At 34.9% G+C, this 25,570-nt stretch overlaps 1 protein-coding gene across 4 annotated transcripts; it reads left to right on the top strand.

Moving 5' to 3' along the window:
* The first annotated feature begins 13,131 nt into the window (after positions 1–13,131).
* ERL1 (ERECTA-like 1) lies at positions 13,132–22,407 on the top strand. Of its 4 annotated transcripts, none has more exons than XM_006857962.4 (27): positions 13,132–14,439; positions 14,606–14,744; positions 14,858–14,929; positions 15,044–15,115; positions 15,468–15,539; positions 15,680–15,751; positions 16,325–16,396; positions 16,499–16,570; positions 16,760–16,831; positions 16,928–16,996; positions 17,183–17,254; positions 17,418–17,489; positions 17,596–17,667; positions 17,759–17,830; positions 17,957–18,028; positions 18,108–18,179; positions 18,355–18,426; positions 18,525–18,596; positions 18,796–18,867; positions 18,990–19,061; positions 19,172–19,243; positions 19,335–19,406; positions 19,491–19,564; positions 19,642–19,773; positions 20,328–20,666; positions 20,904–21,274; positions 21,727–22,407. In XM_006857962.4, exons 1-27 carry the CDS (start codon positions 14,343–14,345, stop codon positions 22,096–22,098), a joined length of 2,961 nt encoding a protein of 986 aa, XP_006858024.3. In that variant the 5' UTR covers positions 13,132–14,342; the 3' UTR covers positions 22,099–22,407. The 4 variants fall into 4 exon arrangements, with proteins under 4 accessions (XP_006858024.3, XP_020531381.1, XP_088702371.1 ...); XM_020675722.2 differs by having other exon boundaries at positions 19,642–19,785; XM_088846245.1 differs by having other exon boundaries at positions 13,548–14,439; positions 15,044–15,348.
* The last annotated feature ends 3,163 nt before the right edge of the window (positions 22,408–25,570 follow it).

Raw genomic sequence — 25,570 nt, 5'->3', positions numbered from 1 at the left:
TAAAAAAGTGGTAAGTAGATACTAGACAATTCCTTGCATGTTAAGTTTTGCATGTACATTATTTTTCCCAATTTAAAATATACACATCAACATTCTCGTCGTGGTTTATTAAAGTGAATGTTAGCACTATTTATCAGCCCATGGTCCCGTGAAAAGTGTGTTTTGTCCTTGGCTTATATTTAATCCATTGTCTTTTATCTTCTATAGTTCTAAATAATATATTTATTTTATAACAAAGGCAAAAAGTGAAAAGTGGGGATGTTTGAACGTTGGACAAAAAGTGAATGACACCCTCCTAGGAGACATAGAAGTGCACATTTGAGAGATTAAAATAGTTAATTGGATTATTAAAGAATGATTAGGACCTTTGAGCTTCCATGCTTCTTTTTACCAAGTATCCATAATCCACGATCCATAATCCTTAATAAAGGAGTGTAGGAAATCAAGGTAACCATCATCAGTGGACTAATGTGCTCATGATTCAACTTGTAAGTAGAGAGAGAGCAGAAACTCAATCAGGATGACTCCAGTAGCTAAGACAACGATGAGAGCTTTGGTAGCAGGTACTACAATATGATGTGGGTATCAGAACATGACATTTAGAGTTTTATTTATGTTGAGATCAGAGTTAAAATTGAAAAAAAAAAAAAAAAAACACAAAAAAAAACACTTGAGTTTCAATTCCACAAGGGCATTTCCATTAAAGTTTTAAGGTGCTTACGTTCCATATGTCGCATTTATGTGAAAAATATTAATATCCTTTTACTCAATGATTAAGCTCTTTATAGAAAAAAAATTCCTTACAAGGAAAAAAATTGATGACTTCTTAGTAAGTACGTCGATTGATCGTAGTTCAGTTTGGGCTTAAATTGTGTTCTGAATAGTTGTTAAGGACATACAAACCTTCTATAATTTATATTATTTGAATTACATAAAATAAAAATTAGAGCAGTTATGTATAGATTATATGTAAATTCAATGTATGGGAACATTTAAAAAAGACGATTTTCGATCTAGATCACCTGTTTAGATGAGAATCGGTTATATATATATATATATATATATATATATATATATATATATATATATATGAACGAAAAAATGATCCTATATGACTCTTTCACACCCATGTGTGTAGGACCTCAAATGATCACCATTAAATTTGGTACGGATTTATAGAAAAGTCAAGTCCTACACCCATGTGATATATATATGAGAAAAGGATCCTATAGGACCCTCTCTCACCATATGTGTAGGACCTCAAATGATCACCATTAAATTTGGTACGGATCTATAGAAAAGTCAAGTCCTACACCCATGTGATACCTTTTTTAGAGATCCGGGCCAACTTTAATGGTGATCCTTTGGGGTCCTACACACATGGGTGTGAGAGGGTTTTATAGGATCATTATATAGATAGGAAGATATGAACCTAATGGCCCAGATTGAATTTGGGCCGATCTGACAATCACAGATGCCCGATAATATTTGAAGTTTAATTTTTTTTTCTACAAATCCAAATCACTTGAAATTTTAGATCTGTGTTTATAAAAAATAAATAAATATTCGAAAAATATCAAAAAAATATTTTATAGGAAAAAATTTTATGGGCCGATTTTGATTTATGTTTAATCCCCCCTCTATAACCCCATGACAAAAATTTATGGGCTCGAACTCACAACTACAAGGAAAAAATCCCCACTCTATAACCCCATTTTGATTTATTTTTAATATATTTTCTAGATTATCAATTTGGATTGATCCAAACCCATTCCGAATCACTATTCAATGATATGACACATAAATGTGACTGTGAGCAAAACGATCCACCCCACCGATCTAAGTTTTGAAAAACTACATGAAGAAAGGCCATTATACTATGGCCCAGACCAGATGACATATGGGTCGTAATCCAAGACCGGATCGGCATGGAACACCACCCAGGCACAAACCAGAACCGTTTACGACAGGCGGCTATCGGAGGAATGCACTGTGAAATCTGGATTGGGGTAGTGAAACCAGTTCGGTGCATTTAATTACGTACGGCGCGCTTTACACGATTGCTCATTAAAGTAACTATTATGTCGATGGTAGCCTTACTTGATTTTGAAAAGCTTGCACCCAACTTCGAAAGCAAGAAAAAGTGGACTTCTCAACTAATGAACCTTTAAAATGTTATTGAATTGTAAGAACCTTAAAAGAAAAGCCAACATGCTACATACTTGGTCCCACCCCGCTCCTCCTATCTTGGAAGAGAATCTAACAACACCATTTACCTTATTTCTTGTCGTTGATTGTGTAAGTTATAAGTTTAATAATTGGAACCCAAATTAGTTTAAATGTTATTGAATGTATCACCAAATCGACATTCGATTTTGTAGAGGGGGTGGTTTGTAGAGGTGAGAATTTACTTGTGGATTCGAAACCTAAATTTCATACCCTATCTAGATTTGGGTATGGATCCAAGATTTGGATCTAACGGGTTGGATCCAAATATTTAATTTGGATCTGAATAATAATATTTAGATTGGATTTAGGTAAGGTGGATCCGATTTGGATCAGGCCTAGTTATTAAAATATTTTATATTATTTTATATATGTACATATATGTTATATGGTATTTTTTTTATTGTATATTATTTTATAGATACAAAAGATTTCTTTTGGATCTGATAGGGTCCAAGTCTGGATCAGAATCCCATGTATACTTTACAGATTTAGATCCAGAATCGAATATTTTGGATCCACTTGAATTGATCCAAATCTGGATCCCAGTAGATCCGGACATGATTCGAGCCATTCTCAGCCCTAGTGGTTTCTTTAAGGTTGCAAACTTTTTTTTGTAGAAGCAAGATTACAAAATTTTATGTCATCTATTTTAGTTGACAGCAGTGTAGATTTGACACATTTTTTTAAGACAGTGTCAAAAAATGATAGATATTTTAAGATAGTGGTAAATTTACACCATCTTAATAAAATAGACGATGTGGATTACTACAACCTTATTTTGATAAGTAGGTTACATAAACTGTCTCCTTTTATAGATGGCAAGTGTTGAGGGAGCTGAAAAAGTCATGTACTTCCATTGGCAAATGACATGCTTAGGTAGAATATTTAATTGATAATTTGGGATCGAATTGCCATGTATGTGCTTCCAAGAAGAAGGGGATTTTAATTATATCAACATGTTAATCCAACCATCTAAAACTAGGACTATATGTGTGCCATGGGCTGATTACTTCTAGGCAGATCCAATGTAGCTAATGAAGTTGTTTTTCTTTTTTGTTTAGGTTGGTTGGTTGGATGCTGCTTATCAAATCCAAATTTAGGGTCTTAAATTATCGTGGGAAGGAACAAATGTACATTTTGGTCCAGCATGAGCGTATATATAAGTCATGAACTAGTTGGACTAGATTGAACCATGCCTATAGACAACAAACAAGAATGTTGTCGGCTAGTTAATTTAAGGGTTTGTCTATAAAAAAACCATTTACCTTTTGTACAATGAGGTAACAACTATTTCCATTTATTAGATGTCAATTTGGATGGCTTGCGGTGATTCGCGAAGTTCAATAATTCTAGAATTTTGTGTCTAATCAATGACACTCTTATAACTACCAATTTTGAAATCTAAGGGATACTAATGATTATGACCTTTTTGTATAAAAAATAAATGGTCTATTCATAAACAATCCTTTAAAGCAAACTGGTTCACTCTTTTGGGGACCCTGGACTGCCACAAACAAGTTAACCCTGAACTCCCACAAACAAGTTGCACTAAATCTAACCCTTTGAATACACTGTATATTGCACTTCGCCGTTGAGGCACTTAGGCTCGGGACGTCGTTGTTTCGAATCTCAAAATTAGGTCTTGACTCATGGGGTTCTAAGCCCGTCCCCTTAGTCTTATTTGGGTTTTCCCAAATCTAACTAAGAATGTCAATCGTCATAAATATTTCTAAAAAAATTGGATAATTGAGAATGATTCCGTGGTTTTTTAGCCCATAATTACTAGCCTTCTAATCCAGTCCGACTCGGCGAGTTCTGGCTTGTATAATAAGTCTTCGGAACACTAGCATATACTTAGATGAGAACACTAGGGACCACAACACATATATATGCTTCCATTTCCATTTCACCTAATGTATGCACACAAGAAGGAAAGCGTTCATTGCAAAGCCTGTATGGGGTACGAGGTACAAAGTTTGAAGACTTATCTAAGGCCAGTGGAGAGTGACCCCACCATGCTACAAGGACACTTAGATTATTTTATTTTATTTTTTATTTTTTAAGTTGAGAGGGGCCCCACTTGATTGAATGCATGCCACAAGGACACGTAGTTTTTTTTTTCTTGGAAAAATTACGAATATATCTATTATAGTTTACGTTATTGCAAAACTACCTGTTAGTTTTTATTATTACCTATATGTGAATTTTTTTCATATCATAACGAAAATAAAAAAAAAGAAGACAATTTTACCATTTTTTTGGTTGTTGAACAACCGAATTCAATGGATTTTCGGTTGTTCAACAACTAAAATCAAATCAAACCAATTTGAACCGAAATTTTTTTCGTAGGTACTCTTTATATTCTTTGAATTCTTGCTTTTTCAGTTGTCGAACAATCAAATTCAATGGATTTTCGGTTGTTCAACAACCGAAATCCTAAATAAACATAAGAAATAGTTTAAACCCTATGGTATAGAGAGAATGGATAAACATAGGAGAGAGAATAGATAAGAGTTTAAACCTACTCACGGTACATAAGAGAGATAATGGATAAACATAGAAGAGAATTTAAAGGATAAGGAAGAGTTTAAACCCATCTATAGAGAGAGAATGGATAAACATTTGGTGGGCGCTTCTATACCCTTTAAACTCTCCCCTATGTTTATCCATTATCTCTCTATTCCTTAGATTAGGTGGGTTTAAACTCTTTTTATGTTTATCCAATTCGTTTAAACTCTTCCTTATGTTTATCCATTCTCTTTTTATACCTTAGGGTTTAAACTCTTAATTATGTTTATCCATTCTCTCTCTACAATGACTTATCTACGTGGATAAACATCACGAATAGTTTAAAGGAAAATACGAGTAAAGCGTGGGTGAAAGAAAGGTATAGAGGATTTCGGCTGTCGAACAACAAAAAAAATCCATTGAATTCGGTTGTTTAACTATCGAAAAAGGGAAAATCTAAACAACCAAAAAAGGGAACATCGATAGAGAGAATAGGCAGCCTACCTAGAAAAAAAATTTGGTTCTTCAACAACTAAAAATTTTGAAATAATAGGCAGCATACCTATGAAAAAATCTGGTCAACAAAATTTTGAATTTTGGCTTTTTAAAAAACCGAAATTTGTCTGATTTTTGTGGTTAAACCACCGAAAATCCATTGAATTTGGTTATTGAACAACCAAAAAAGGGTAAAATTGTTTTTTTTTTTAAAAAAAATTCGTTATGACATGAAAAAATAGACAGATATATAATAACAAAAACTATTCGATTGTTTTGTAATAATACAAACTATAATAGATATATACGTAATTTTCTCTCTTTTTCTGTTTTTTTGTTAAATGAGTTTTGCAATGACATTTTTTAATTGCCCTACAGTTTCTAAGCCATATAATTTCCCAAAACGAAATGGAATAACCTTATTCATTGCTCGAGGAAAGCAACAAAACTATCCTCATTAACCCAACTTTTGGAAGAAGACAAAAAGTACCCTATTCACCAGGTAACAGCCAAAGAGAAATTTGTGCACATGGAAGCACTTTCACAGTACTATCAAAAGACAAAGAAGAGCAAAACACTCACTATTTGTGGGATCTAACCATCTAAAAATGCTTTTCCTAACTGGAAGTCTAATATAGGTATTAATTGACTAACTGTTGTAAGCGTGTACCGTATCATTTTCTCATTACAACTCACAAGTTTAAAAAGGGCGCAGTTACACCATTTTTATAAGGGAAAAGTTCATATAGAGCTGAGGCTCTAAACAATCAAATTAGAGCCTACCTCAACAATTTCACTAGAGGAGGTCGCTTTGATGCCTAAATATCCCCAAATTGATCATCTCGATATCAAGTTGCATGGACATGAGAAAAAAATGGATTTCAAGTTTTGGAAATAGTGTATTTTTGTAACGCATTTATGGACTGTCAATTTTCAATATTTTCAAGTTTTCATAGATATGTCGACCAAAAGTATTTTTGAAGCTTTAAAGTTTATAAATAAAAATGAAAATATTTTTTTAAGGCTATTACAAATATTTCCAATATTGAAACCACATTTCTTGACACTATTTGGAGGTATGTTCTAATTTGATTGTTTAGAGCCCAGGCTCTATACAAACTGCACCTTTTTTTTATAATATCCTTGCAGGGAAAAAGCTTAAATAAGGTCCGAAAAAATTTACATAAGGTTGCAACCTTAAAATATAGAATTAAATATGCACCTCAAAAATCCATCCGAAAAAGTTGTTTAGTGTTGAAAAATCCTCTAATTGATCGTATCGACATCGGGATGTATGAATATGAAAGAAAATAAAAAATATTTTGAATCCCCGAAATAGTGCATCTTACAACATATTATCTAGACCATCCATTTTCAAGATTTTCATATGTTTGTAGATCTATTTGGTTTTAACTATTTCTAGAGTTTAAAATTTTATAATTAGATAAAAAAATAGATTTTTAGATATTCATGATAAATTTGTATACTAAAATAACATGTTATGATAAATTTTGGAGATGCAACTTAATTGGATTGTTATGAAAATAAACATGTTAGGTGCACCTTAAAAACTCAACATACAAGATTCTCCTGAGACTAATAATAAACCTTTTAGTTGATTATCTTTGACCTTGAGATATATGAATGTGAAAGAAAAAAATGATTTATAGTCTTAAAAATAGTGCCTATTGTAACACATTATCAAGATCTTGGTTTTCAAGATTTTTAAATGCTCATAGATCCACTCGATCCATACTATCGAAGCTTTAAATTTCATAATTAGATGTGAAAAACAAATACTGAGGTTATCACATGAATTGCTGATACTAATACATCATATTTCGACACCATTTGGAGGTAGGCCTTACTTTGATTGTTTATGACTGCAATCTTGTGCAAACCACACCTTATAAAGTATATTTGCTTGTAGGTGCTATTTATACAGGGTTTCATTATTATTTGTAGAAAGAAGGTTGTAATGCGTTGCACCATCTTATTTGGATGGTGCAAAATTGACATGTATTTTAACACTATCAAAATACGACACATTTTGATAATGTCTAATGCCGTCCAAATAAAAAGATTGTTGATTAATGCAGCCGTAGTACTACAAGTAAGGTTGCAATCTTATTCGAACTTTTCCCTTTTCACTCTTCTCTTACGCCGTATGTTATAACGTGTGTGTGTAGTATACTCCTGCCGTACCAAACTGTACATGTACTCCTTTAGGCATAAGAACCACATGAAAGGATCTTCTAGATCCGAAATTCTAGACTCCATTTTAGAATGACTATATGACCATATTAGAAAATAAAATTGAATTTTGAGCTCCAAAACACTTTGATCCGACTATCAAAAAATTAAACGTTCTCTATACAATGTTAAGATATTATTTATGGAGCCCTTTGACCTTTTTCTTGAGATTGGATGTGAGGCAATTACATTGGTCTTCTTAAATTAGTGCTAATGTGGTTTTACCCAGGGGTGTCAATCTTGAATATGCTCTCGAGGAAGCATATAAGCTTTTGGCATTGCTTAAATTAGTATATGGGACTACATCAATTGACTTATGGAAAAAGTTTATATAACGATGTAATAGTGGAACTACGGATGCACCTCAAATATCTATCGGACAAGGTAGTTTTAATATTGAAAAACCTTTTGATTGATCATCTTGACATTGAGATGTATGACCATGAAAAACAAAAAGATTTTAAGTCTAAAAAATAGTGCATTTTACAATATATTATCTATACCATCCATTTTCAAGATTTTCATATGTTTATAGATCTACTTGATTTTAATCATTTTTTAAATTTAAAATTTTATAATTAGATATAAAAATAGATTTTGAGATAATCCTAAAAACATTTTACATCAAAATTATATACTATGATAAAATTTGAAGGTGCACCTTACCTCTACAGCTACGGATGCATACGGACGTATTGCTATAGTATCATATTACACATTGTATATTTATGGCTGCAGTTATTTTATTGACCAAATTCAAAGTTTAAATTATTTTTTTTTTTAATTTTGTGACACATTCAAATTTCAACCTACTTGTATGAAAGGTAAATGGTGTCATTATATACAACCATCCCTTATTATAAACCTAACTAAAAAATTGAGCTTTTTGTTTCAGTACTATTTTATATTGTGTGTGCCAGTTATTTGCTTTATTAAATGCTGCCTCCCAAAAATGTGCTTTAATTTTTGTATACTATATAACCACCATCCTAGCTTTATTATATGCCCCAACCCTAAAAATATGATTAGTTTCCTCAATTTTAAAATGTACGGGTTGTTAAGTTGGGATGGTAGGAGAAAGAATGTTCCTTGGGACACGTACCGGTTAAATCGCTGCCTCTTTTGCTTCGTTTACCATACCGAAGTGGATTATTACCAGCATCGGGACTTGAGACACATTGTAAAGCACCACCCTTTGGACCATCAATCATTGCCTGCCCCTAAACGAAGTACTTTACAAATGGGGCATAAAAAAGACAATAAAAATAGAGATAGGGCACATTTGAGCTCGAGATGGGGCTCATTTGAGCTCGAGATGGGGCTCATTTCAGCTCTCTTGAATCTTGACATTTATATCTCATGCATTGTTTTTTACTTTTTTTTTTTTTTCAAGTATGGATCGGTTGAGTGGATCGGCCTTCAATTAGATCGGTACCGATAGATCGAATTTGTAATCCGACCTAAGGATGAGAAGGGGTCGAGATTGGGAGGGGTCTATGGTCCAAACTTGGTTTTGTTTGAGACCTAGTCAGATAAGCCTTGGCCATGTTTGAGACCTAGTCGGATAAGCCTTGGCCCTGGTTTGATTTGGGCAGGCCTAACAGATTCAAATAAGAAAAATAAAAAAACATAGTTTCATCCGAGCTAGCCCTATCGTAGTTTGGCTAAAGCTTGACCCTCGATCCATGTTTTATGACTTCGGCATTAGTATGTCAAATCCAGGGTAATTGGCCCCATTGTCAACCCTAATTCAACCAAACATGAAAAAAAAGAAAAAATGAAGAAGAAAAAAGAAGTATTATATAGATCCATTTTCTTCCTATATTGTATGGGTGGTGAATGAATTATCAAACAACATAATACACATTGATGGTAGTGCATGTTAGATAAAGTAGGGCTGCCTTCTAGTGTTTAAAAATCCTAAATTGGGCTTTGGATTCGTCAGTTGGTGAACCGTTTTGAGTCCATCGAATTAGGAAATAAATAAATAAATAAACAAGAATTTACGGACAGAGACCCAAAATAACCGCCTATTGTCTGATCTAGATTAGCCAATTATGATCTAATCTACCGCTTTCTAAAGCCTTGTTCCCATTCACTGTTAACTAGTGACTTAAAAATGGTAGGACTTGGAATCTCCCCACAATTCCTAGTTTGAGGAACTCATAATCACTAGATCCTTATGATTTTTAGTTTATTTTTTCCTTTTAAAAAAAAAACCTTGATCTTATGAGGAGTTGCCCAAGTTAGGTAGAGAGAAACAGAATAAGACCCTAATAGTTGGAGTACAGTTTTATTTTTGAAACATTGTTCTCAACAAAATTTTAAAAACACCATGGTTGATTCAGAATGGCCCGATTCTTATGGGGATAGTAGCCAAGCGTGTTCCAAGCCAAATGTCCTTCGAATCACCCGTATCTCCCTAATTTTTCACAAATTTCCAATTTTTTTTAGTAGAAATCACACGTTCAACTAGGACCTAGAGTTGGAGCCCAAGTCCAACTTTTAAAGAAAATTGTTTCATGTTGGTTGGACCGCATTTCTACACATGCGGTCCGGAAAGTTTAAAGTATCCATTTTAAAAATTGATGCAAGTAGGTGTTCCATCTAAACCAATGGAAACTATCTAAAACCAATAGAAACTAAAGGTCCAAATATTTTTTCACTAGAATTAATATTTTAAATTTTTAAATTTTATTTATTTTTGTCATATTCATGATCTCCATGTTAGAACTTCCATGTCCTTAAAAATTAAATCTTAAAATCCATCTAAAAAATAGATTTATTAAAAGGCCCGCATTTGTAGTATATAGGCTTGGCTGCATAGAAACCGGATCCACTTTTTAATCCATTAAAAATCATAGTTAAACAACACTAAATCCATGTCAAGATTTTGAAAATCACTAATTTGGATCAAGATCGACTGACTTGGACTGTGCTTTGTTGGTTGGGGGTCTGGGTTTATGAACCTGATTAATTCCCTGATTCCAGCAAGTGACCAATTCGGCCACCCAATCCAAGCTTTAAATATATTTTGTTTTAGACATCGGATAATCGAATGATTTGGATTGAAAACCCACTAATTGGAAAGGCAATATAGTGCTAGATTGAAATCCGGTTAATTGGAGGGGCAATGTAGGACGGGATTACAATTTATTGCCATTAACTTTGTTAGTAATCTAATTCATCCTGAATTTTTAGTATTTTGACACACTTCAAAACATAAACCGATTTTGGCCTAAAGATCTCGTAGCCATGTTTATCAAATCTTGAGTCGATTACTAGAAATGGCTTGTTATCCCTTTCATTTATTTATTGTTTAGTTACTAGAAGAAGGGGATTAAATAAATCCAGCGGCGTTTTTAAATGCCGAGTCAATGCGAAGGGGTGGGACAGCGTGGCCTGCAGGGAAGTGTGGGGCCCACAGAAGGTGGGGACCGCCCGAGAACCGGCTGTGGACTGCCGTTGACGGCTGTGATCCGGCGGGTTCACCGGTCGCTGCCGCCTGTACCAGCCTGCACACGTCATATCGATGTACCACGCGTCCTGGCCTTTATGAACTTTAGAGAGAAAGTAGAGAGAGAATAGAAAAGGATCGTTAGAGAGTAGAGAGAGAGAGTGATTGCCTCGACAAGCTTGCCCCTGAAAAGGGCAGCGTCGAGGAGTGTTTCTTGAAACGCGAGTAACAAAATGTTTATTGCCCTTCTTTATTTTCATAAATACCAGAAAGGGCCTCCTGTTACCCACCTCACTTCCACATTCCCATTCCCGTTCCCGTTGCCATTTTTAATTACATACCGCGCTACCTCATACCATCAAATTAATTTTAACTTTAAATTATTTATTTTTAACATTTTAGCGGGTCACGGCCCATCGAATTAATTTTAACTTTAAATTATTTATTTTTAACATTTTAGCGGATCACCGCTTTGGACCGATTCATATCCAATTCAGATCATCGATTCAACAATTTGACACCAATTTTGGGTGAATAATCCATCTACCCTATTGATCCAGCTTTTGATTTAATAAAGCAAAATGTGATGGATTGTGTGTTTGATTGATGATGTTGGATCGTACTGCCATGCATTTTGTAAAGGGTGCCGTTCATATAGAGCAGAGGCTCTAAATAATCAATTTAAAGCCTACCTTCAAATAGCATTGAAAAATATGGTTTTAATATTAAAAAGTTTTACGATAGCTTTAAATTATATGTTTATTTTTTGTTATAAAATTTAAAGTTTTAAAAATAATGTAGATCGAACAGATATTTGAATGTGGGCTCTAAATTAAGATTTTCCGTCAATTTTTAAGATTTTCAAGTTTTCATACATCTGCTTGATCTACATTATTTTTAAAGCTTTAAATTTTATAACTAAAAATCAAAATATTATTTAAAGTTATTTTTAAATTAAAATATAATTTAAAGCTATTTAAAAATCTTAAAAATTAAAGATAAAAAAATACGTTATAAGATGCATTATTTTCAAAACTTAAATTCCATTTTTTTTTTTTCATGTCTAAACATGGTTATGTGAGATCACCGAATGGATGAGATTTGAGAATCAAAACAACCTCCTCTTCCGGTAAAAGTTTTGAAGCAAGCTTTAATATGAAGCCCAATATAAAATTTTCCCTTTTGTATAAATGTTCAAATTATCTACGTGGGACCCAACTATATTAAGGCTTCCTTATAAAATGACAAATTTATAATGTTCCTTTGATGAATGAGGGGCAGAAGGGTCATTTAATGGAGCATGGTAATGTCCAACGGTCGTTAAGATGCTCGGATAGGGCTGTTTGAGTCATTTTCGAAATAGTTAATGCATCAGAGTTTAAATGTCTCTTCTGAGAGCGAAGAATTAGGCTTTTAGCGGCTCCCGAGGCATGTAATGTTTTAGAGAGAGAGAGAGAAAACAAGCGCAGGTTTGATAACCTCCTCTCTTACGTCTTTAAACACTGCAGCTTTTTACGACGCCTCTCTCTGCTCACTAATAAACCAACCAACTTTTCTTCCCCTGCATTTTCTCTCTCTAGACTCTTTTCTCTCTCTAAGCTTCCTTTTCTCTCTCTAAAATTTTATCTCTCTAGACTCCCTTCACTCTCTTGTTTTCTTTGTGAATTTTATAAGAAGAGAAAACCAAACTTTGATATTTTGTTTCCATTGTAATGTGACTCTTCCTTGCTGTGTTTGTAAAATGAAATTGGAATAGTTAACCGGACATGGATTTAGAAGGCAGTTTAATTGGGTAGACATATCAATTCAATTGTTTTAATCGGGCAAGTCCCTAGTGGTCACAATAGTGTTGAAAAAATAAAATAGATAAAAAAAAATCTATTGAAAAAAATATAAAGATTTATTAAAATAAAATATATTAAAATAAAATTAAAAATTAATGAAAAATAAATTTTAATAATTGATATTTTAATTAATGTGAGTTTTAACAACAAAAGAAAATTTTAATCTTTGTTATAATATAAACAATATTAAAAATGTATTATAAATCAAAATTTTTATTTTTAAAATTTATATAAATTTTTATTAATTTTTTTTAAAAAATACCGATCAACCACTAAATCCATCTAAAACCAAAAAACCAGACAGTTAACCGTTGGATTTTTTAACAATGCTCTCGTCACTAGAACACACCGACCTTTTCCTTATCATTAATTTTCTCTCTCTAGCCTCCCTCTCTCTCTAAAAGTTCTTATTCCCTTCAGTCTCTCTTGCTGTCAAATTGTTTCTTAAAAAACACACCCACCTCGCAATTTCTCTCTCCTAAGTCGAACGAACCCACTTCTTCGCAATCGATTATTTTCTCTCTCTAAATTCCCTCTCAAATTACCTCATTCATTGCGATTCTCTCACTTGCTGTTCCCTATTCTCTCTCCTCTGACACACACGGCACCACCTTTCCTTTCCTCCTCTCTCTCTCTCCGTAATCTCCTGCATTTTTTGGTTTCCCCTGCTTCGCTCGCCACTTCCTCTCTCTATATTCTTTTATTTTCTCTCTCTAACTTTTATCTCCTATTTTTTTCCTCCGCCTCCTCTTCCGGCCTATCGGGCAAAGGCGAGTGCGCTGCTCGTACGATCAGGCCATGGCATGGGGATGTGCGCACCGGCTGCGGCAGCGTCGCCGATACCGCCTCTGCCCAACTCCGGCGTACGGACAGTTTCGTGGCTTCGTCCGTACCTGGCGGACTCATAAACTCATCGTGCCCACTCTCTCTCTCTAACTTCCGACTCACGCCAAATGACACGCTGCTCTGCTCCTCCCTCTCTCTCTCTCTCTCTCTAGACTCAGAGCTTTGTTCCTCTCTCTAGCTCTGGCTCTCTCTCTAGACTCAGAGCTTTGTTTCTCTCTCTAGCTCTGGCTCTCTCTCTTCGCTCGATTTCTTGACTCGCTATGGCCGTAACACGTGTTCTTTCTCTGCCATTTCCTCTCTACTCTCTCTCTAGACTTTGGCTATGCTTCTCTTTAGCTCTGCTGCCTTTATTCTATCTACCTCTGCCTCCTCTCTTTCTCTCTCTAGCTCTGGTTCCTTCTCTCTTTTTCTCTCTAGCTCAAGCTCCATGACTATTAACCCATGGTTTCCTTCTTAAGCCACTGTTTAACGTTTAGTGCCTCTCTTGGTTCCTCTTCTCTCTCTCTATCTTTCTCTCTGTTTTGCAAGAGGAGGATATTTGATTGTTAAATCGTTTCTTCCTATCTCTGGTTAGTGTCTTAACACCTCTCTTTCTATCTCTTTCTCTCTCTTCCTTGCTTACATTGTCTTTTCGTACGCGCTCGTTCTCTCTTCTGTCTTTCTCTCTCTTGTTTCTACCACATTGTTACTTAGGGGATTTGCATAGTGTCATGGCGCGCTTGTTATGGAGAGAGAAGATGGAGGGTTTCACTGCAATGGTGGTGCTCTTAGTGTTTTTACAGGCTCTCTCTGCTCAATCAGACGAAGGTCTGAGCTCTCTCTCTCTATCTCTTCTCTCTTTTATTATATAATCTCTTTTCTTGCTGTGTTTTTTTTGGAGGAATCTGCTATTTTTGGGTAATGGGTTTAGAGAGAGAGAGAGTTGGCGGAGGTTTTTAAGGGCTGATGTTTCGAATTTGGTCGTGAGTTGCAGGGAGAGCTTTGCTATCTCTGAAAGCGTCTTTCAGCGATGTGGCCAACGTTCTTCTTGACTGGAATGAGGATTCCATTGATGACCATTGTTCATGGCGTGGGGTTTCTTGCGATAACGTTACATTCGACGTTGTTTCTCTGTATGTTCCATGTCCACTGCTCTTACTTCTGCTCTTACTCTGGTTTTGGGCTCTTCCCCAATGTGTTTACAGAGAGAGATTTTCTCTTATTGCTATCACTTTGATGAACGCAGGAATCTTTCGAATTTGAATTTGGGTGGGGAGATTGCACCATCAATCGGGGATTTGAGGAACTTGCAGTCAATGTATGTAAAAATTGCTTGTTTTTTGTTGAAATATATCTGATGCTGACATTGTTTATGTGGTCTATGAGTTTGGTTTCGTCTTTTACGGTTTTGATTTCTTTCTTTATAATGCAGTGATTTCAAAGGCAATCACTTAACCGGTCAGATTCCTGACGAAATCGGCAACTGTCAATCCCTCAAGCTGCTGTAAGTTTTATTTTCCTACATTTTTTATTTAATATTCAAGAAATGTTAGAGGCACTAGTTTACTTTTTCTGGCTTTTTATGTTAAAAAATGTTATCCTTATTTAGCAGCTCTAAAATATTGTATTTGTTTTTATTTCGGAACGAGCACAAAGTAGCACATCAAACGTTTCCCCTAACTATTTGCCAATAGAAGTTCCTGTGTCAAACTTCGGCGTAATTGCCAATTTTTGCATGTAATATCTCTTTCCTGAAAAGATTTGCTCCTTATTTGAAATTTTTTATTCTAAGAGAATCGTTACAGTAAGGTTTTTTATGATAATGGATTGATTGAATTTTTGGTTTGCTTGTGCAGGGACTTGTCATCGAACGCTCTTTATGGGGACATCCCATTCTCCATCTCCAAGTTGAAGCAGCTTGAAGAACTGTCGGTTTCTCTTCGCTTCTTTAGAAATCATTTCTCTAGTTGTTGGTTCATTTTCCATGATGCTTATAAGACTGCAGTTCAGTGTAGGAGATGCTGTTTATGCGGATTTGATTTTATACAATGCCTCTCTTTCATTGCAGAATTTTGAAAAACAACCAGTTAACTGGCCCAATACCTTCCACACTGTCGCAGATCCCAAATCTAAAGACATTGTAAGTGAACATTTCTGAGTATTAACTGCATTGTTTACTAGATTCCAACTGTAGCATTTATTTGTTCATGTCTATCTAGCCTCTATTAATGAAAATTAGTTCAATTTGGATCCATTTTACATTTTACTAAGTTCCCTATTGAGACCATTTAGATTAGGGCCTTACTCTATTGAATGGATATCTTGGAATCTAAGATGTGAAACTTGAACTTGTAGATGCATGTGTTTCTTCTAATGCTTCAGTATTTTGTTTCCATAAATTCGGTCTAGACAACTTTCAGGATGCCATTTTTACATTACTATTTTCCATGAAGGAGCTATAATCGTCTTGCAAAAATGGAGTCTGTTCATACAAATTAGTATTTTCAAACAACAAATCCACTCTTTTATGTTTGTTGTAATAATCTTGGCTTGTAGCTGCATGTTATGATTTTTGGTTTTCATTTTCTGGGAAAAACTATGATGGCCTTGTTTAATGTCATCTGTACAAGCAAATCTTGTGTTGCTTATTTAGGGATTTTAGTTCTTGCTTTGATGTGACATTGAGCTTCTTTGATTGCTTGATGGCATAAAGGGATCTAGCACAGAATCGGCTTATTGGGGATATACCGAGATTGATATATTGGAATGAAGTACTGCAATATCTGTGAGTGGTTTTGTCTCTCTTATGCGCCAATTTGTTCTTTGCTACTTTTGTAAACGTCTTTATTTTTTGTTCTTTGCCCTTATGGTACCTATTTTTTTTCAGGGGATTACGAAGCAATGTTTTGACAGGAACATTGTCTCCTGATATGTGCCAGTTAACAGGGCTGTGGTACTTGTAAGTGACTAAATTCTTGATGAATTATCTTTGCATTGTTTACTTTTCAGTTTGGGTTATGTATTTAATATTTTTGTTTAGCAGCCATCTTTGCAAATTAACGAACTAAATTTATTGTCATAGTTATCTGTGGTATGAATTATTTAGCTTTTCGATCTTCTCATTTGCATCACCCTGATTGGCTTGCAGTGATGTGAGGAGCAATAACCTGACTGGAACAATTCCGGACAGTATTGGGAACTGTACCAGCTTTGAAATATTGTATGCTGTTTGCTTAATCTATACATTTTACAGAACATATTTGAGTCAAGCCTGTAATTGTTTTTCTGATTCTTTACCCTGAACTGTGCTGTCCAGGGATGTTTCGTACAATCAATTAACTGGTGAAATTCCCTACAACATTGGCTTTCTTCAAGTAGCTACATTGTATGACTTCTTCATTGAACTATTACATATGTGTTTTTATCTTTCCTCTCTTGATATAATCGGGATGCTTAATGAATGATCAATGATTTTTCTATTGATGCTTTTAATTATGATGAGTTTAAAACCTAGCAAAAGTTTACCGTTCACTGATGGTCAGCATATGTTGACGTTGGTTTTGTTTTACAGGTCTCTTCAGGGAAACAGGTTAAGTGGAAAGATTCCTGAAGTGATTGGCCTCATGCAGGCTCTAGCTGTTCTGTGAGTATAGTCTGTAGCTGCATAGTTCTGGTGATAATTGTTGTCTAAGCATAATGTGCTGCAGTTCATTTTTTATAATGGGTTGAGTACATAGCTTTGTGTTTCGGAGCTCCTGCTGTCATCTATGGACATGTAATTCTAACATCACCTCCATTTGATTCAGGGATTTAAGTGAGAATGAATTGGTTGGAACAATCCCTCCAATCCTTGGCAATCTAAGTTACACTGGAAAATTGTAAGTTGCCTGAAGCTACTTTTTGGAAAGTATGTATCATTTGAAGTTATCTTTTGTGGCCTGCACTTATTGTTGCAGTAAGTTGGTTTCTTTTTCTCTTGTACAGGTATCTACACAGTAACAAACTTACCGGGCACATACCACCAGAGCTGGGGAATATGACAAAACTTAGCTATTTGTGGGGAACTGCTTACTTTTCGTTCTGTATTTTGGTCTTAGTTGGAACTGGATTTTTGTTTTATGGTTTATTTTTTTGTTTCCATGGACAGGCAATTGAATGATAATCAACTGGTTGGTGGGATTCCTCCAGAACTAGGGAAGCTTGAAGAGTTATTTGAGTTGTAAGATATGCAGAAATTTATCCTATTTGAGCTTTATAGTTTCCCAAGAAGTCTGCTTATTTAAGTCTCTTTGATGATGTAAATTTCAGACTAATTGTTTATAGAAATTGTCATATTTTGTTTTAGGAATCTTGCCAATAACTATTTGGAAGGACCCATACCTGAGAACATAAGCTCCTGCACAGCCCTAAATCAATTGTGAGTATCTCTTGCTTGGACGGTTGGACCACATTTAAGTTTTACGCTGAATTTTCACTTATGTGGAATTTTGTTTCAGCAATGTTCATGGAAATTCTTTGAATGGTACCATCCCTTCTAAGTTTGAGAACTTGGAATCCTTGACTTATCTGTAAGTACCACATCTCATTTCTTCATTTAATTATGTGCAGAGGCCAAGATATATGTGTAGGTATTTATATTACTTCATGCCCTCTGGATATTTTGAAAATTTATAGGTTGTGTTTCTTTGATGTCTTGGATTTCTATGGGCTATCTTTTGGTTAATTCTAAGCTGTGTTTTGTAGGAATCTCTCATCTAACAAATTCAAAGGAACAATTCCTGTAGAGCTGGGGCGCATTGTGAATCTTGATACCCTGTAAGTTGTTAATAGTTGTGATAAATATGGTTCCATTTGCATTTTTGTCTGTCCATCTAATTGTTGTGACTGTTGTTTTTTTATGATTTTGACATCAGGGATCTCTCTGACAATGACTTCTCTGGGTCAATTCCATCCTCTGTTGGTGATCTTGAGCACCTTCTTGAATTGTTAGTATTGTATTCATTTCTGATAGAGAAACTTGTTTATGTTAGGACGGACTATAGGACAATAACTTTTGCAAGAAAATGAAATAAAAGTAATTTGAAGGGCAATCAATTTTCTCAAACTGCTGCTTTAAGCATTTATATAAGGGCCAAGTAATTTGAGTTTATGGGCTAAGCATTTTTTTTTTTTAATGTACCATAGAAACTTGAGCAGGAACCGTCTTAATGGGTATGTGCCATCCGAGTTTGGGAATTTGAGAAGTGTTCAAGTCGTGTAAGAATGCCATTCATTGCTTTGTTTTCATCCATTCTTACAGTAGCTAGTTTTGTTTGTGTTTCAGTCTATACTCTTGTACAAATATTGCTACTAATTGCACCTTTACCTTTATGTTTTAGTGATCTTTCTTGCAACAAATTGGTGGGTGGGATTCCTCCAGAGCTTGGTCAGTTGCAGAATATTGGCTCTTTGTAAGCCCTTCTTCCAATGTGCCTATGAGTTTTGTTTTCTTGTTTTTTAACCTCTCTCTTTGTGGTGATTAGATAGAGCTCAGTGGTTTGTTTTCCTGGTTTTCTTCTAGGATTCTGAATAATAATCAACTGCATGGAGAAATACCTTCACAGTTGGCTAATTGCTTCAGCCTTAATACTTTGTGAGTGTTTGGGCTCCTCTATTTCTCTCTCTCATTCAGAATTATTGAGGTTCGATGGATTTCTTTCTTATTATTTTTTTATATTTTGTAGGAATCTCTCATATAATAACCTATCAGGGAGTGTACCAGATTTGAAGAATTTTTCGCAGTTTTCACCTGAAAGGTTTCTGATGAATTCATTGTATTTTGAAATTTTTTGTTATGCAGTAAGACCTGTATTGAGGTTCTCGTTTTTCTTTGTCTCCAGCTTCTTGGGAAACCCTTTGTTATGTGGCAACTGGTATGGATCTTTCTGTGAGGTTTACGGCCGAGATTCTAAAGGTGAGAAATTGACTACTTTGGAATCTTCACTGTAGTAGTCTACTGTGGTTTTGTACTGATTGTTCTCTGATTTTCAGTTGTGATTCCAAGAGCTGCTGTTGTTTGTATAACCTTGGGCTCCATCGCACTGCTAGTCATGGTTGTTGTTGCAATTTACCGGTCGATTCAGCCGAAGAATTTCACAAAAGGATCAAAGATAACCACCCAAGGCAAGTTTCAAGGTTAGGCATTGTATTTTATAGTATGCACTATGAACTATGGTATACTTGTAGTCTTTTGGGGTCATCAGCATTACTAGAGGAATTGATTGTTGGTGATTTTGCGTGAATGGATCCACTAGGGTTGTCATATCGTTTCCTAATTGAATTGTGATGTCTTCAATTAGACTATAAAAAATAATTGGTTCATGGTTTAATTGAGCTTTTAGAATTTTTGGTGGCTTTGCTTAAAGACCTGTGTTTGAACGATGGGCAATCCAGATCAGGATCTGTAGGAAACCTTCTTTCTGCCTCACTGAAACTGCGAATCGATCCATTTAAATGGACTAGCTTGGCTCCGTAGGTGGGTCTGTCAGGGTACTGAGTAATCTGGTTTGGCTAAATCGTAAACTTCCCATTCAGTTCAGTTTTTAAATATTTTTTAATTTTATATTGTTATAGAATGAAAATAGTATTTTAATATTCTCCCAATACTAATCCTTCTGGTTCACCTAGAAGAAAATCTACTAAATTGTACCATTTTGGTGTTGTTGCATTTGTTTTAGGTCCCCCTAAGCTTGTAATACTTCACATGGACATGGCTGTCTATACCTATGAAGACATAATGCGGTTTACTGAGAATTTGAGTGAGAAGTTCATTATTGGCTATGGGGCTAGCAGTACTGTTTACAAGTGCATGCTGAAGAACTCCAAGCCATTGGCCATAAAGAGAATTTACACTCAGTATCCTCATAACATTCGTGAGTTTGAGACCGAACTTGTAACCATTGGTAGCATCCGGCACAGGAACGTTGTCAGCTTGCATGCCTACTCTCTCTCCCCTCATGGCAATCTTCTCTTTTATGACTATATGGAAAATGGTTCTCTCTGGGATCTCCTTCACGGTATGTAATGGCAATTGATAATGTTTGCTCCCACTTTCTTTGTAAAGTCCCTGTTGGTTTCATTTGCATGAATGTGCTGTGTGTGTGTGTGTGTTGGAGGACCGCAAGTTAGTGGGCCATGGGAGGAGGGAATTTGAGCATGTTACATTTTTTTCTTTAGAGAAAGTGCCGAGGGTTAAACTTATCTCTTTGTGATGGTTTTTTTAATTCTGTGTTCAATGGTTTGAGTTATTTCAGGGCCCTCAAAGAAGGTGAAACTGGATTGGGATGCTCGGCTAAAGATAGCAGTAGGTGCTGCTCAGGGCCTTGCTTATCTCCACCATGACTGCAGCCCCAGGATAATTCACAGGGATGTGAAGACCTCCAATATACTTTTGGATGAGAACTTTGAAGCTCATCTCTCTGATTTTGGGATTGCAAAATGCATTTCTTCTGCAAAAACTCATGCCTCGACCTATGTGATGGGCACCATTGGTTATATTGATCCAGAATATGCTCGAACCTCAAGGCTGAATGAGAAGTCTGACATTTACAGCTTTGGGATTGTTCTTTTGGAGCTGCTTACTGGGAAGAAGGCTGTTGACAATGAGGCGAATCTGCACCAACTGGTTAGTATCGTTTTCTTTATTGCAAACAGAAATCCTCCTTGTTATAGTTGTTTTTCACCGTCTTCTAGTTGGGTTTTTCCTGAGATTTTCATTGGACTCTTTTGAAAATATTGGATTTGCTCAGGGAATTCCATTGAAAATCTCAGAGACGAATAGTTACAAGTTAAATGTAGCTTTTCAAAGGAGTTGGGAATATGTGAAAAAAGGACAAATAAATGAAACTTAATCTTATAAATTTCCTGTGATGATGATATTCTGATACACTTTTTTTTTTGTATATTATCCAGAGTTCAAATGGTTTTATTGTGAACTTAAATGTTGGATAGAGCGAAACTAGAAGAATACCAGAGTGTCATTGAATGTGTATATTTAAAAGATTTTCCTTCATTTTCAATCCACTCTTAGAAATTTGGTATATTTTTTGTTTCTTATTGATGCGGTCTATAATGCAGATCCTATCGAAAGCAGATGATAACACTGTAATGGAGTCCGTGGATTCAGAGGTATCTGTGACCTGCACCGACCATAATCTTTTAAGGAAGACCTTCCAACTTGCCCTGCTCTGCACCAAGTGCCAGCCGTCAGAGAGACCCACAATGCAAGAAGTCTCTCGAGTTCTTCTCTCCCTTCTTCCTCCTCCCCCTACCTCTACTACCAAGCCTTCCTCAACATCAAGCAGGCTCGTTATGACCTATAGCCAATACATAGATGAGTACTCTGATGTTAAAAAAGAAGCTGTAGCCGGGAATTTGACCCACAATAGCACGACTGACCCTCATTGGTTTGTGAGGTTTGGTGAAGTCATCTCTCAAAACACTCTTTGACCAATCCATAGAAACCGAATAGGGGTGGCTCACAGGTTTTGTTGAAGATATAGAGCTTTTGGCTATATAGGATCTGATGGGTAGAAATTTTTGGTTTTTATGTCGAAATTTTACCTGTTGCTTTAACGTGGGGGTCTCGGAGTGTCACGGGTGGCCTTAATCTGTTCTAATTTTGTAGAATTTACAGATGATTGAAACTCTAATGACTTTTGTTATTTTGGAGTACATGAAAGAAATTGAACTTGTTTGTAATGATCAAATACAAGAAAGAAAATTGTACTTGTCTGCGGATCAAGTACATGAAAGAAATTCTGCTTGTTTATGTTCTGAAAGAAATTCTGCTTGTTTATGTTGTTGGGTGTTGGGTATGGTGGTTGAATTTGGTTTTGTGAATGGTCTCTCGCTCATTTTGTTGTACATAATGCCTGAGGCAAGCTGTTTGAAAACCTGCAAGTTTTGCTCGAGAGAAGGGACATCGCAGATATGGAGGGTTATAATGGGGAAGGATATGGCAGATATGATGCAAGAGATTTTATGAAAGGGAAGTGCTTTTAATATGTGGCCCATCGACTGGCTTTGAGTGGAAGAAATTAAAGAAATTCCAACTCATTAACCCGTGAAGTGGGAACATTTCAGTCACCTACTCCGGGTTTCCTGCGCCACAAATGCTTGCCCTTCTCCATCACCCACTTCACGTGATCTGTTAGCCCCCCTTTAAATTGGCCATGAACATTGATTATTGCCCCTTTGCTTGCAAAGAAGTACATAGTACGTCTCGGGTTATTTTTATTTTTTATATCTAAAGATAAATAGAACAAAGTGGTGGATTAGGATTCGTATAGCCGAGCTGTGATGATGATAATGATATTTAAATCTCGTACCGAATTTTATTTGAGTGATATTGGGGTAGAATTGCCATTTACTCCTTTCGGCAAAGTACCACTTAGATTGAGGACTCCAAAATTCGAAATTTGGATGCTCTCAATAAATTAACCTCCAATAAAAAAAATCGGAGGTCTACCTTCCTTGCACTAGAAAAAAAGTGTCTTGAGATTGAATATAGACCATCCAAAATTTTATAGACCATCCAAAATTTTAGGTGGTGGGATTTAAGTATTAAAAAAACTCAAATTTCAATGAAATGGGGGGATTTGAGTACTAAAAACTTAAATTTTAAATTTTTTTTTTGACTATTCATATACTGTTTCCAAATTTTTCAAATTTAAAAAATCTTACCAAATAGGTCTTTTCACTAAAAGAGTAGAAGTATACTATGCTCTAGAGGGAGCATAGTATGCTGCTGAATATTAGTGCCTATTATTCTATTATTCCATTATTCTGGGATGAAGTTTCTATAAAGTATGTGCTTAATTAAAACAAAATAAATCCTCATCTCAAATTCTTGTCTGAAAGTACTTTCAACAATGAAAATTTTTATGATGGCTCAAAAATCAATTTCCAACGCTGACAATAAAATATGAAACTAAAAAAGTATTAAGATCTTGTGTAGATCTATTAACACTCTTTTTTTGGTGAAATACCTGATTTAGATAATTTCTTACAATATATACTATTTTTAGATCTTGAAATTCTAATTTTTTTTCACAACCATAACGTTCAAGCAAAGGAGTTCAAGCAAAGAAGCAAAAGTTTTCCAACACTTGATTACAATTTTCGATGAGCTTTTGAGGTGAGGCTTTTACTTATTTTGATAGGGCTGCAGCCCTATCAAACCATTTTCCATTTTTCTGAAAGGTCTTAAATAGTTGGGCCTGTGGCTTTATGATATTGGGTCGAATTGCACCTCAAAACCCCCTTGGAAATTGCGGTTCTGTTACCCGTATGGTTTTCTAGCCGACAGTTTTGAGGTGTGGCTTTATAAGCTGCAGGCCTACAAAATATTTTCCCCTCTTTGGAATCGTAAATGGCCAGAGCATATGATATGCTCCCAAGGGAACAAATTGTTCATCTGCTTCATTTACCCTGCAAGATTTTTGGGATCTGAAAATTTAGGATCTTTTCAATATCATTAGATAATTGTTTTTTTAAAAAAAGAAATTGGTTTTGAGCTCTTATAACTCTTAAACATGTGCCGATAATTGGGCGGCTCATAGAGTGTCTACTAAAATTATCGGAGTTAAGTCTCTAGGTAGTAGAGGATACATCCTCAAAATATGGGGTCCAAAAACAAGAGATCATCTACAAAGCGACTATCTACCTTTGGAAAAAGTTTATATAAGGTCGAAACCTTAAAATATAGAATTACAGAGGCACTTAAAATATACATTGAAGAATGTTGTTTTAATGTTAAAAGATCCTCTAATAGGTCATCTCAACATTTAGATGTATAAATATAAAAAAAAATTAAAAATTGAGTCTCATAAATAGTGTATCTTGCAACACATTATCTAGACCGTCCATTTTTAAAATTTTCACATGTTTATAGATCTACTTGATTTTAACCGCTTTTGAAGTTTTAAATTTTATAATTAGATATGAAAATAGATTTTCAGTTAATCCTAATAAATTTTTATATCAAAATTGCATGTTATGATAAAATTTGGAGGTACATCTTAATTGGATTGTTTAAGGTTGCAACCGTAAAGAAACCACACCTTTTACCTTTTGTATAAAGAGGTCACAACTATTCTCCATCATTATATATAAAATATGATGGCTTGAGGTGAGTCACAAAGTTTGATATATATATATATATATATATATATATATATATATATATATATATATGGGACGTTTAATCAATGACACTCTTACAACTACCCTTTTTGAAATATTGAAGACAATTATTGCGACCTCCTTGTACACAAAGTAAATGATCTTTTGTAGACAATCCCGTAAAAAATACCTCTAGCTTCATATTTGATCGATGGAGTAATCAATTAGATTGGTCTTGTGGAAGCATAAAATAATTTGGCGTTAGTGCCCATCCAAGCCTTTTTTTTTTTTTCTTTTTTTTTATGAGAATTTTTTGATAGGGAGCTTAATACAGAAAGGGTGCAGTTGGCATATGAATGCATCCGTAGCTACAGAGGTAAAGTGCACCGTCAAATTTTATCATGGTATATAATTTTGATGCAAAATGTTCTTAGGATTATCTCAAAATCTATTTTTATATCTAATTCTAAAATTTTAAATTTAAAAATGGTTAAAATCAAGTAGATCTATAAACATATGAAAATCTTGAAAATGGATGGTGTAGATAATATATTGTAAAATGCACTATTTCTGAGACTTAAGATCTTTTTATTTTTCATGGTCATACATCTCGATGTCGAGATGATCAATCTAAGGGCTTTTCAACATTAAAACTACCTTTTTCTATGGATTTTTGCAGTGCATCCGTAGTTCTACATTATAAGGTTTCATTCTTATATAAACTTTTTCTATAAGTAAAATATCACTTCAAAATAGTTCAAAAACCCTCAAATGGACAATCCGGACTTGACCATTA

Source organism: Amborella trichopoda, chromosome 9 (genome assembly GCF_054954075.1).
Source record: "Amborella trichopoda isolate Santa Cruz 75 chromosome 9, AtrichopodaSantaCruz75HAP2 v2.0, whole genome shotgun sequence".
Taxonomy (NCBI): domain Eukaryota; kingdom Viridiplantae; phylum Streptophyta; class Magnoliopsida; order Amborellales; family Amborellaceae; genus Amborella; species Amborella trichopoda.
This window is presented reverse-complemented; position numbering and strand designations above follow the sequence as displayed.

Excerpts from the sequence above, each read along its gene's own strand:
- ERL1 (XM_020675722.2), top strand. The coding sequence starts at position 14,343 with ATGGCGCGCTTGTTATGGAGAGAGAAGATGGAGGGTTTCACTGCAATG. Across the intron at positions 15,116-15,467 it reads TGTCAATCCCTCAAGCTGCT|GGACTTGTCATCGAACGCTC; the intron begins GTAAGTTTTATT and ends TTGCTTGTGCAG. Across the intron at positions 18,597-18,795 it reads CTTGAGCACCTTCTTGAATT|AAACTTGAGCAGGAACCGTC; the intron begins GTTAGTATTGTA and ends AATGTACCATAG.